The sequence below is a fragment of the Podarcis vaucheri genome (genome assembly GCF_965113315.1).
Source record: "Podarcis vaucheri genome assembly, chromosome: 1".
Taxonomy (NCBI): domain Eukaryota; kingdom Metazoa; phylum Chordata; class Lepidosauria; order Squamata; family Lacertidae; genus Podarcis; species Podarcis vaucheri.
The window spans coordinates 84,767,186-84,779,636 of record NC_138759.1 but is presented as its reverse complement, the minus strand read 5'-3'; the positions used below and the strand labels follow the sequence as shown (position 1 = coordinate 84,779,636).

Here is a 12,451-nt window from a genome sequence, read left to right as displayed (position 1 = left end):
GATAAAATGTGATTTATATTGGATTTTAGTAATTGAAAACTAATTTACAAAAAAATTACAATTTACAAAAAATAGTAATAAAAGAAAATTATGTGCAGTGTCAAAAGGTCAGGGTAGAACCAGAGGCAGTTGAATGCCAGCCCTACCAAGGCTGAAGCGGATGTGTCCTTTTGCTTGGTCTCTTATCCACACCAGCGTTCCTACTGCACACAGTACAACATTCTCTATCAGGCTAGTTCATAGAAACTCTGCTCCAGCCAAGACCCACGGCCAGAAGAAGTCTGACCTGGTTAGAAACAGCCTTGTATTGATTAGGGATCTCAAAAGAGCAGAGTGTGAGGAAGGGGTTCTGCAGAGCTTTTTGGAAACCATCGGTCAAGGGTTCTGCTCAGGATCTTTTCTGAAATTCACCCTGCCCAGCCCCTACCACGTTCTTCATCTGCCTTACCCCACTCTCTCCCTCACCATAAATGTGCAAGCAGCGCCCTGGGATTTCCCCTGTCTCACCTATGCATATATGGGAGTAGAACCCTTCGTGCTTGAGCATGATGAGCAAGGAGCCCCAGCCCAGCAGAACGGCAGAGAAGAAGAGGTTTTCCACCACTGCAGTGCAGGCCATCCACCAGCGCCGCTGGTACGCCTGCTGCAGGCTTGGCGCCATCTTCCCTTGGACTTGGAGACCAGGCTGGAAAGAAAAGGAAGGTGGATGTCACTCCTCGCACCCGGCAGTCTTATAAAAGGCATGGAAAACAGCCATCGCTGAAGCAAAGCAGAGATGGGGGAGTAGTGTGCAGTTTGCCACCCCACTGACAACTATGACCAGGGATGTATCTTGACGCAGGAAAGTAAACAGGTGCAAAGCAGAACAACAGCTGCTGTGTCCTGATTCAGAAAGGGAGAAAGGAAGCGACTGAAAAATCCAAACATGGGGAAAACAAAATATTCTATTCTCCACACTATATTAGCAGTAATCCTGATGCAACATCCTGTCTGCATGTTAATACTACACAGTGGGGTAGCCATTCTGCATTATTATTATTATTATTATTATTATTATTATTATTATTATTATTAAAATGGATGGGGACAGCTAGCAGGGTTAAGATAAGGAAGGGGTACGGCACAGGAGAGGGAGAGCATGCAATTCCCACCAAGTCACAAGTGCATTTCCTGGCCCAGCCATCAGCCAGAGGACCAATGGCTGCTCTCCCAGCTCTCCCACAGATGACTCAGCTGATCACCAGCTGCATTGTGGCTCTCCATGTGAGGGAAGGAGAGCCTGGCAACAGCAGCCATTCAGAGGGGTAAGAACTGCAAAGAAAGTTGCAAGCCCATCCTCCCTGCTAGGGCACATAGCAGATCTGCCAGCCACTCTCTGCTGCAGAGCACTGACTGCTCTAAGAGCCCATATATGCTCTACATTTAAAGCAGTATCATACCACAGTCATGGCTTCCCCCTAAAATTCCTGGGGAGTGCTGTTTATTAAGGGTGCTGAGAGTTCTTAGGAAACCCCCTCTGAGGGCAACAATTCCCAGAATTCCCTGGGTAAAGAGAGAAATCCCCCTCCCCTTTTAGAAAGGAAGAAATGTGAAATGGAAAAGATTTACATATAGCCATCCAGAACCTTAGGGACAGAGCAAACAAAATAGCATGGTGGCTTGTGTAGTTGTTCTATGCGGAATTAAAACCCAAAAGGAGAGGATTTCCACATGTTCAGTTGGATGTCTGCAAACAGCAACATGCGTATAGATGCTCATGGGTTCCATGCAGATATTAAATTAATTATATTTACATCAAGGGTAGGCAGCAATCCAGCTACACATGTGAACTGGGCATAGTTTGAACATCTGTGTGATATTTTAGCTGTGAACCAAGGAGGCCTCTATTTCAGGATGACAACACCATATATTTAAAATGCATGGCTTTTCCCAAAGGATCCCAACTACTGTCATTCGTTAAGGATGCTGGGCTCTATGAGGAGTAAACTACAGATCCCAGGATTCTTTGGGGGAAAGCCATGTACTTTAGATGTATGATGTGAGTGTGACTAAGACCTCCCCTCTGCCATGAACTCCCAAAGCAGCCATAAGCAACTTGCTATATCTTAGTCCCCATCTAAAACAATGGGGTGATACTAACGTTGTCCTGCCATAAAGCGCTGCTGTAAAATGCAGGCGAAATGTTCTATGAGCGAGCAGAAAGCTCAAATGTTAGCAGCTGCAAATGAAAGCTTGAAAACATGACTCCCTCATGAGACTTAACTACAAGTGCCCCAGCCAAATTGCCCAACCGCAGAACCTTATCCTTACTTGAAAGGGCTCCAAGTGTTATGCTGGGCTCCCGAGTCCTGAAGGCAGCCTTTTGCTTCTGAGCATTTGGGGCTGAGACTTCTGAAGCTCGACAGATACAGCGGAGCTCCCAGAAGACTGAACGCTTCCTGTGGCAAGGTAGAAAGGGAAGCAAACAGCTTGGCAATGGAATTCAGAAAAGACACTCAACCCAGCAGCATTTGTAAACAAGCAACATCAGGGGGACGGAGGCGGGGTGTTGATAGATCCAAAAGAAGAAAGAAGACCAAGGAAATGTGGCCACCACAAGATTTCGCATGGAAGCAAAAGAAAGAGGAGCCGTAAACACAGATGTTGCCTTTGGGAAACAATGCCAGAAAGCAGCTGCTTCTTGAAGTGCTTGAAGGAAGCTGCCGTTACGGCAATGTGCTGTCGAACACAGGGAACATGGTGGAATTTTTTTTTTTTGAAAAGGTGTCCCATTCAACAGAAATGAGAGGAGACAAGGAGGTGAGGACAGGTGGTCTTTTTGAGACATTCTGAACATTCCAGGTGAGTGTAGGTAAACTCTAAACTTTAGGATTCATCCGCATCCCAGCACCATGATGTTGCTAAGGATGTCAGAAAAGCCCTACTGAATCAAGCCCAAGGGCCATTTTGTTAAGCATTCTCTTCATACAGTGCCCTTCCTAGCAACTGGCAGGTGTTCAGAGGCATAGGCCCCAGACAGTGGCAAGAGAACATAGAACCATGAATGGTAGGCATGGGTAGGGTTGTCATTCATGAACCTACTTAACTTACTTTTAAAGCCATCCAAGTTGGTGTCTGTCACTGTGCGCATTAGTTTCATAATAAAAATAACTCCACAAACACATGCACACAAACTCCACACAGATCAGCTGAGGAAGAGGGGAGCTGAGCAGGAAAAAGAAGGGGTCTGTGTGTGTATGAAGTGTGTTGCATGTGTGTGACTGTCTGCTTACAAGTGGCTGTGTGTGTGCATATTAGGAGAGGAAAACATCACCCCCGGCTCCTCAGCTGACCTGCACACGTCAGCCAAAGAGAGGGAACAGAGGAGCAATGTATGTGTGCATTTGTGCATTAAGGATATGTGATTATGTACGTGTCTGGCATCACCTCCTGTGCGATCTGGCCCCAACCACTCCAGGCCCTTGGTAGGAAAAGATTCCCCACTCCTGCCCTAAAGAGAAATGAATTCCAAGGATGGAATGTTTCTATTGCTGCCCCATAATTTTTCCTCAGACAATTGGCTTACAAAGACAGGTAAGAAGGCTGAGCCATTTGACTGGAAGTACGTTTAAATGTCTTTATTCTCTTATTTCCTCTGAGTACATCCTGTTATAGAAGGAAAGGGTATGAATTATAGAACTAAAGAATACATAAATAAATATTTTCCCCTGTCTCTTCCAGCAGCGTTAGAGAAAAATCGCTGTGAAATATGCTGATCTGCTATAGGGTTGCATGTTATTGTTCAATTCAAAGTTGTAGGGAGGCAATTGTTCTGTTAGCACAAGCCTTTCTGCTTGCCAGGCAAAATGATCTTCCCCTCTTCTCCAGACCACCCAGAGCCCCATTGCAGAGGGAGCCAGCCCCATTGCCCTAGTGTGACTTGTTCTTGCAGTTGTTCCTGCAAGTGCAACAACTCAGCTGAATCCACCCTAGAGATTCTGAAATTTCGTTTTACAAGAAAGCAAGCTTCTCTTCTTATGGAGGCAAAGGAAAACCTGGAAGACATCTGGGCACCAGTGTTTATTAACTAAGATGGGAGCTGAAATAAACATTGGAGAGAGAAAGATGTTATTGAACTCTGCACAGTTCCCCATGGTTTAGTGTGCCTGTATCTCCTGCTGCCCATCTAAGTTTCCCTGCTTTCCTGCGCTCCACAAACCCCTTAAGGTAAGGTGATCAAATTGCAAAGGAAGGCAAAGCTCCTAGATGTCTAACAGAAGAGGGGAGTTCAATAGATTCAGCTTTTCTGAACACTGTGTGTCCTGCCAAAGTTCTGCTGCTGTCCTCCTTTACACAAAGCCACTCTAGCCAAAAAAACTTCAGAAGGGGGAAAGAAGTTCCACAAGTTATTTGACCATCGCAAGGTTACAATAAAAACAAATAGTGAGATGTAAGAACATCGAAACAAAGTTGCATCATTCATTCCAAACCCTGGAAGCGACCTTCTCCAGAAGTCTATATTTAGGCATACACACACACATATTTGAAAGTAACATCTGTGTGCACAACATAAGCAAAAGGGGAAAGGAAAGACAAGTCACTGCACCAAGGAACTTGCAATTTAAAATGTTGGCCTGGCAGGCACCAATCTGTCAGACATCCACGTGCATTAAAAACAAGGATGCATCAACACAATGCATGCTATCACTCTCTCGCTCACACTAGGAATAATGTGGCTTGGCCTTAAGAAAGACCATTAGGAAGAGGAGGGCAAGATGTCCAATGGACCCCATTCTCCCCTACGGAAGGGTTGAAGATTCTGGTGAGAAATCTGTGGAACATATTGGGGGTTTTTTGGGAGGGGCAGGTTGTAGATGGGCATCATCAACCCAGAATTGGCCCTGGGATGGAAATGTTTTCATCTTCTCCAGACATCACAGGGATCTGAGAGTCTGAGAAGAGGCAAGCTAGTGCATTTGGGCAGCACTGCACACCAGCAGATGGTCAGTTATTATGACTATTGTGGGGGGAACACAACTGGGCTTTCTGCCCAATAGACACCAAGCAGTCTAGCGGAGCCCCCTTGGGAATGGGTCCCTCTCTGTAGCTGAGAGCCTGTCCTATCTGCATTAGGGGCGGGCGGGCGGGGGAACAAGCAGCACAAGAAAAGCTGCAAGTTCCCATGTGCCAGGGGCTGAAGTTTGGGGAAGGGGAACAAAAGGCAGCAATTTCCAGGAAGATGCGATTTCCGGGGAAGAACATCAGACTGAGCGCCCTAACGGCAAAAAGGAGGAAAAAGTTGCTCCAGGAAACTGTATAATCTCCGGAGGTGTGAAGAAGAGCAGAGGGAAGAACATCTGTTAGGATTTAAGTAGAGGGAATTCAGTTGTTGGTAAAGGGCAGTGCTCGGATTGGGGGAAGGGGGTCCTTAAGTTCCCCACAGCGCCCTGGCCGACCCGCCCGCCCGCCCCCCACGCCGCCACTGCCCCACTGAAGCCAAACCATGCTCCCCGTCGCCTCTCCAGTCACAAGGAAAGGGGCAAAGTGGGGCATCGCAACAGGTAGGAAGGAGATGATCCTAAGCAAACCCACATACGTTTCAAGCACTGCAGGGACTGTCCCATTTCCTCGGTGAACTCGCCTACCCCCATTTATGAACCCCGCAAAGTCCTCCGGTATGGGGGGGCCAACTTGAATAAAAAATTGGGGGGTCTGTAAACCCCGCCTCGCATAATCGATCCCAAGATGCGGTGCTCAAACACCATTTGAATGCCAATGGTCATAAATTTAGGGGATCCCAGCCCCTTCAAATATTCTATTGGGGGCCCGAAGATACCCTAGGAGTACCCTGTGCCCTCCGGAGATTCTGCCGCTTTATTCCCTTCCAGGACGCCCGTCGACTTGGAAATGGGGGCGGTGGAGGGGGAGCGATCAGAATATCCTTATCTCCATGTAGAAGGAGCCACCCCATTTTGGAAGCTATCAGGAAGGTGAGGGGGGAGATCATTGGTTTCAGTACGACCTCCTCCCAGCACTTTCCAGCGACTCGATCCCCACTTGAAGCGATCCCTTCGCTTCCCCCCCCCTCCCCTCTTTCTTCCAGCTTTCGGCCAGGCCCGGGCCGGCCCTGCTTCTCCCTCCTCCCGCACACCCAAAATATCTATGGCTGGCAGAATCAACACATGGCCGAAGTTATTTGTTTTTCCCAGCCCAGGCTAGAGGAAGCGGCTGCCACGTGGAAAGGAGAGCCCTGCCTGGCAGGCGAGCGGCTTGGAGACCGGAGCGCAGTCCACAAAGGAGGCTTTCAGGGCGAGCCCCGCCCGGGCCACTCGCCGCCCCGCGCCCCTTTCCCGCCGCCCCGCGCCCCTTTCCCGCCCGTCGAGGCACTCACACTGGGCGCCGGATCTCCGGCGGGCGGCAATGGAGTCGCGCCTGCTCTTCCTTGGCGAGGTGTTGCCGGCGCTGCGCTCCGGAGGGGTGGAGAGCTGGAGGGGGGGATCTCCTCCTGGCCCTGCCCTCCACCTCGGCGAAGATTACGCGCCACGCCGCGCTGGCGGCTTGTCCCGCCCGCCCCGGAGAAACAAGCGTGTTGCGCGCCTGGAGGGTCGGAGAGGGCGCGCAGCGGGCGGCCCGCGCAGGAAGTGTTGGCCTTCGGGGGAGGGCGGGGGGAGGGAGACGGAGGCGCGTGTTACTTTATAAGGCCATCGGAGTGTGTGTGTGTGTGTGTGTTTCTGTGTTTCCGTGTCAATCAGTCAGGAGGGGGGGAAAGAACATGGGACTCGGGGAAAGTGGAGCAAAAGAGCCCCAGGCCAGGAAAAGAAGGAGCGCAACACTTTCCACGTGGGCATCGTCGCCCCAGCCTGCGCGCGCACGCAGAGCCTCTTGTTTTAAGCGCTTCTCGCCTGCCTCTCTCGCTTTGGAGCAAGAAGCAGCTGGGATATTGTTGGCGCTAGAGGACTGGCTTTGTAGCCAGGGGCAAAAGCGCAGGATTCGAATTCACCACTACCCCAGGCAACGGAGTCGGGACTCCATGTATGTGCATGTATATGTATGTACACACACACACACAATGGGGCTGGGACCGCTGGGTGGCTATGTGAGCGTGTGTGTGTGTGTGTGTCCCCGCTTCTCTCCCCTATGGGGGAAATAATATTGACCTACCTCGCTTTTGCTCCTGCCGCTCTTTATTATGGGCAGCAGCGGAGTAGAATTTGCACTAACGCCTATTACTTTTCATATTGCAGGTGCAGATATGCATCCCTTGGTGCTGTGTGCAAATATGAAATAAGTATTTTCAAAGTAAAAATAAAAGAGGTAAATACTGAAAAGCTTTTCAGAACAAGCTTGCTTAGAAATTCAACCCTTGTCTATCTGTATACCGATGCAGCTAGATTAAATGCATAGGGTGCAATGAATGTTGCAAGGCAGCATGTTTCTAAGTTAACCGTTCCTCTGTGTAACTGAGTCATTGGTTTTTTTATTTTATTTTTTAAAAAGCCAACTCAGAACACCCTTGTGCTTCCCCTTTCTCTTCTCTGCACACATTCAACCCTATTGGACTGAAGTGCAGGAGCTGAGCTTTGGTTTGAAATAAACAGTTTACCATAGTGTAACTATGTGCTGTGTATAGAAAAACTTTCTTTTGTCTGTCCTGAACCTTCCAACGTTCATCTTCATTGGATGCCCATGAGTTCTAGTGTTAATGCAGGAAAAGATAAAAACTTTTCCCTATCGGCTTGCTCTGCACCATGCATAGATTTATGCACTTCCACCATGTCACCTTTTCTCTAAACTACAAAGCCCCAAATGTCCTCTCCTCGTTGAGGAGTCATTCCCTCCCCTTGATTGTTTTGGTTGCCTTTTTCTGAAACTTCCAGCTCTACAGTGTCCTTTTTGAGGAGAGGCAACCAGAACTGTACTCAGTATTCCAAATGTGGACGCACCATAAGATTTTTATTGTCCAGCTGGCCATGGCAGGAAACAGGATGCCGAACCAGGTAGGTCATTTGTTTTGCTCCAGGAGGGCTCTTCTGACATTGCTAGCTGGAGAACTTACTTTTTTTGTTTTCAGCCCCATGTTCTACTTTATCCATGTCATTGTCTACTCCAGACATAGCCAATGCAGTACCTTCCAGATGTTGTTTGATTCTCATCGACCCCACTTAGCACTGCCAATGGTCAGGAACAGTGGGAATTGTTTTCCAGCCTTGTATCGAGGACATCACATTGGCAACCCCTGGACTGCTGAACCTGGAGTTGTGGATTTGTATTCCTAGCAAACTACCGTATTTTTTACTCTATAAGATGCACCAGACCACAAGACGCACCTAGTTCTTGGAGGAGGAAAACAAGGGGAAAAAAATCTGAATCTCAGAAGCCAGAACAGCAAGAGGGATCGCTGTGCAGTGAAAGCAGCAATCCCTCTTGCTGTTCTGGCTTCTGGGATAGCTGCGCAGCCTGCATTCGCTCCATAAGACGCACACACATTTCCCCTTACTTTTTAGGAGGGAAAAAGTGAGTGTTATAGAGCAAAAAAATATGGTAGATGAGCATCCTCCACACTCCTCTGTGCACATTATTAAAATGGCAAATGGAGCAGGAAGACCCACAACTCTTCCTTTGGAAAACCCCTGGCTCCTTCATTCACTGCCATTCACTCCTGGCTACATTTTGAGTGCACTTTTTCCGCAACCCGACACATCTCCCCACCTTACAGGAGGCAGCTTTCCAATCCATTCTTCTTTCCATTTTATTTATGACAATGTGATGTGGAACCATGCCAGAAGAGAAATAGCTCAAAGCTCCTCCTGTAATTAAGAAACACAGCCTATTCCAGGCCATTTCAACATCCTGAACACATATAAGATCCTTTGTCCAACCCCCCCCCCTCCAAGGGTTCTTGGGTATGCAGTGAAGATGTTAAATGCCTTCAGCCCATAGGAGAAAACTGCTGCCGGATGCAGCACCGGTAGGTAATGAGGACAGAATGCATAAAATAGCTGCTCAAAATAACCTTGAAGCAAGCAATGATGAGTTAGTCCTGTCCAATTTAATTGGAAGGGCAAACGGAGCTGGAAATGCAACGAAGGATTCTGGAAAGGGCAGGTCTGGAGAAATCAAGGTAACTGGTTAATGAGGGAGGTGAGCTGGGCAAGGGAACTACATGCCCCCATATGCAGACGAGGGTTTTAAAGGTTATAACCAGCAGTGAGTGGCTTATGTACCATATGAATGCCAAGGAAGGCAAAGGAGCCCAAGGGAAGTGGCTCCAGGCCTAATTGGATGTGTATCATGCAAGTCAGCCTGGAGCTTATGGGGCAGTGATCATGTCAGAGGAACAAACGCAGCTTTGCTTTCCTGCAGCATTGTACATGTGGAAAGTATAGCTGACACAAAAAGCTCTACCTTGTGAGCTACTGAAACCCCTACAGTGGAAAGATAGACCTGCATAAATGGGCCCAGTCAGACACAAGCCTGGCATTGGGCAGGGTGACATGCCAGAAGGCGATGGGGACTGTCCCATGGCAGACTTACATGCTGGTTCCAGCAACGGGATCAGCTGGGCTGCCGTCACCCCAATAGACCTGTACATTTGGGCTGCAAGGCATATCCTTGGAGTGGAGGAATGCCAGGAAAACAACTTGTTTGAGGAAACCATATAGGAAGTAAAACCAGTTGGGCCAATTAAAAGCAAATTGCAAGCATTGGTGGCTGCAGGTGGAGGCTTCCAAACGAACTCTGCAAAGTCCCTTCCTTTTTGGTACACTTCTGCCAAAATATACATGACAGCAGATTCCAAGAATAGCCCACAGGGCAATGTTCTTTAGAAAATTTGGGAGGATTCCTCCAATGAGAAGATATGGAACCACAGATAAGCTTCTGAAACTTGCCAAGAGGGTTCGGTTTGTGCTACGCCACATTCCCAGTTCACACAGCGGGTGGGTGGGTGGGTGCGAGAGAGGATGGTGAGGCCCAGAGTCTAGGACAAAGGGAAGGGAACTTTCCCCAGCTCAAGGGCCACCTTCTCTTCTGCACAACCTTCTGAGGGCCGCACGTCAATGGTGGGCAGAGTCATGAATATGAATGTTATCCTTTTAACAGTAGGCTTGTTTCTACTTTCTATCCTCCCTCCAGCCAAGCAAGAGGCATGATCAGAGTTCAAAGGCACATTCTGGCTGGGATGCAAAGCAAGGCTAATGGGGGGAGGAGCCTGGAGGGCCTTATGGTTTGATGTTCTCCATCCCACGCAAGTACCTGTATGATCTGAACATGGGCAGGGGGGAAAAGGTAGATTTCTATGTATTTTACTGTGTTTTATTTGTAAGATGCCAAGAATTATTATTTTTTAAATTGAAGTGTGACTTACATTATTTAAACAAAAGTGTGAAAGTAATAATAGATCAAGATTTCCCAGACAACCTCTGGATCGGTTGCAATAAATAAGCAATTGGACTTCCACTGGATGCAAAAGTCTGGTTCTCTGGCCCCAAATTCAGCTGGTTAATGAAGAGTGTATAAGGGGGAGTGCAGAAGTGGGGTTTTGGAGAAAAGAACAGCAAGCTCAAATCTGGTGCACAAATCCCATCCCTGGGCTCAGCTCAGTGTGTTAAAAGCCTCCCTGTTCCTTCTTTCTAAGTGTATTCTCTGCACCCCCCTTTAGAGCAGCGTCTTCTGAAAGACTACATGGCAGCCAGCCCCACTGAGTTCATAGGGAAATGCTGTTTGTTCCCAGGTACCGTATTTTTCGCTCTATAACACGCACCTGACCATAACACGCACATCATTTTTAGAGGAGGAAAACAAGGGAAAAAACATTCTGAATGAAACAGTGGATGTATCATTTTTGTGCTTCATGCTGTGGCCACAGACATGTGATCTGATGGTGAATTTGGGCTGACCCAATGCAAAGATCCTGAGGATCCATGTGGATCCATGCTTTGTAATCATGTTTTTGCACCATTGCAGCCCCGGTGAATTTGGGGGTGACCTAATGCAAAGGTCCTGAGGATCCATGTGGATCCATGCTTTTTAGCCACATTTTTGCACCATTGCAGCCCCAAGCAACAGTGGGTGCATGATTTGGGGGGGGGGGCAGGCTGCAGCCATGGACATGTTATGTGCTCTGATGGTGAATTTGGGGGTGACCCAATGCAAAGATCCATGTGGATCCATGCTTTGTAACCACGTTTTTGCACCATTGCAGCCCCAGGCAATAGTGGGTGCATGATTTTTGGGGGGCAGGCTGTAGCCATGGACATGCTATGTGCTCTGATGGTGAATTTGGGGTGACCCAGTGCAAAAATCCTGAGGATCCATGTGGATCCATGCTTTTTAACCACATTTTAAGTGGGGAGGGAAGGAAAAACACAGAAGGGCTAAGAATGCAGGAGTGGGGTATAACGGGAGGGAGGAAAGGGAGGCAAAAGTTTCCCCCACGCACCCACCCAAGCCAGCCAGCTCTCTCTCTCTCTCTCTCTCTCTCTGTGTGTGTGTGTGTGTGTGTGTCTCCCACCTGCATGTTTTCAGCAGCACCGGAGCACAGAGAGGAAGGAACGGCACTCTGCTTTCCCCTCTTCTTGCCTGGAGGGGAGGGGCTTTCCCTGCTCTTTGTTCCGTTTCAGCAAACACAGCAACGAAACAGAGAGGGTGGGCAGTAAGACACTGAGGCAGAGTGCAGGAAAGCAGAAACTTCCTCTTTCCAGGTTTCCCTTCTCTGTGAAGCACGGTTTGATTTTTGCCTGATTTTTCGGCTCCAGGGACCACACATTCGCTCCATAACACGCACAGACATTTCCCCTTCCTTTTTAGGAGAAAAAATCTGCGTGTTATAGAAAGAAAAATACGGTAAATGCTGAGCTGTGGTCTAGGGCAGCTCTTGTGACCAAGTCAGGGATGAGTTGGGAATTCAATATCTGGAAGGCCACAGGTTCCCAAGCCCTGGTAAGCAGGACTGCAGCTTTTAGCCACTTTTTAGCTTCTGTATTAGTGTTCTAATAAGAACCAAAGTACACCCTCCCCCACAAGTCTGCCCTAGACCACGGCTCAGAATATTTGTAATTGATTGCATGTGCATCCTACCTTCCGCCAAAGATATCATGGTGGCATACGTGAGTCTCCCCCTCCTCATTTAACTCTCCCAGAGACCATGACCGGCCCAAGTGCGGGAGGAGCTTCCTGGCCAAGTGGAGATTTGAACCCTGGTATCCCAGGTCCTAGTCCAACACGGTCTCTAGTCTAACCACTACACCACACTGGCTCTCCAGGGAAAACAAGCAGGAACTCCTCAGCATTCACATCCATGTAGGAAGCAGCACCTGGAAGTATAACGTTTGAAGTTCACCGCTGCAGAAAATCACGAGGAAGAATAAGCAACAGATTAAGATCCAATACCCCTGAGTCCCGCTGAGGCGGTGAACTTTTCTAGCAGGATGTGAGAGGTCTTGATTTTTTACTAGCTCCCTTAATTGCTCCT

The 12,451-nt window shown here is 48.3% G+C and overlaps 1 protein-coding gene and 1 long non-coding RNA gene across 2 annotated transcripts in view; one reads left to right on the top strand and one right to left on the bottom strand.

The window, feature by feature from the left end:
• Window positions 1–6,532, bottom strand: part of SLC43A1 (solute carrier family 43 member 1) — a 30,470-nt gene extending 23,938 nt beyond the window's left edge. The window contains exons 1-3 of the mRNA XM_082211763.1: window positions 6,371–6,532; window positions 2,311–2,438; window positions 508–685 (exon numbers count right to left, since the gene is read on the bottom strand). Coding sequence (XP_082067889.1) covers window positions 508–661 — 154 coding nt within the window. The 5' untranslated portion in view covers window positions 662–685; window positions 2,311–2,438; window positions 6,371–6,532. The remainder of the gene's footprint in view (window positions 1–507; window positions 686–2,310; window positions 2,439–6,370) is intronic.
• A 5-nt stretch (window positions 6,533–6,537) lies between these two features.
• LOC309526861 lies at window positions 6,538–10,708 on the top strand. Its single transcript, XR_014216984.1, has 3 exons — window positions 6,538–7,293; window positions 7,857–7,976; window positions 10,114–10,708. It is a non-coding gene; the product is annotated as an uncharacterized lncRNA (long non-coding RNA).
• Window positions 10,709–12,451: the final 1,743 nt, after the last annotated feature.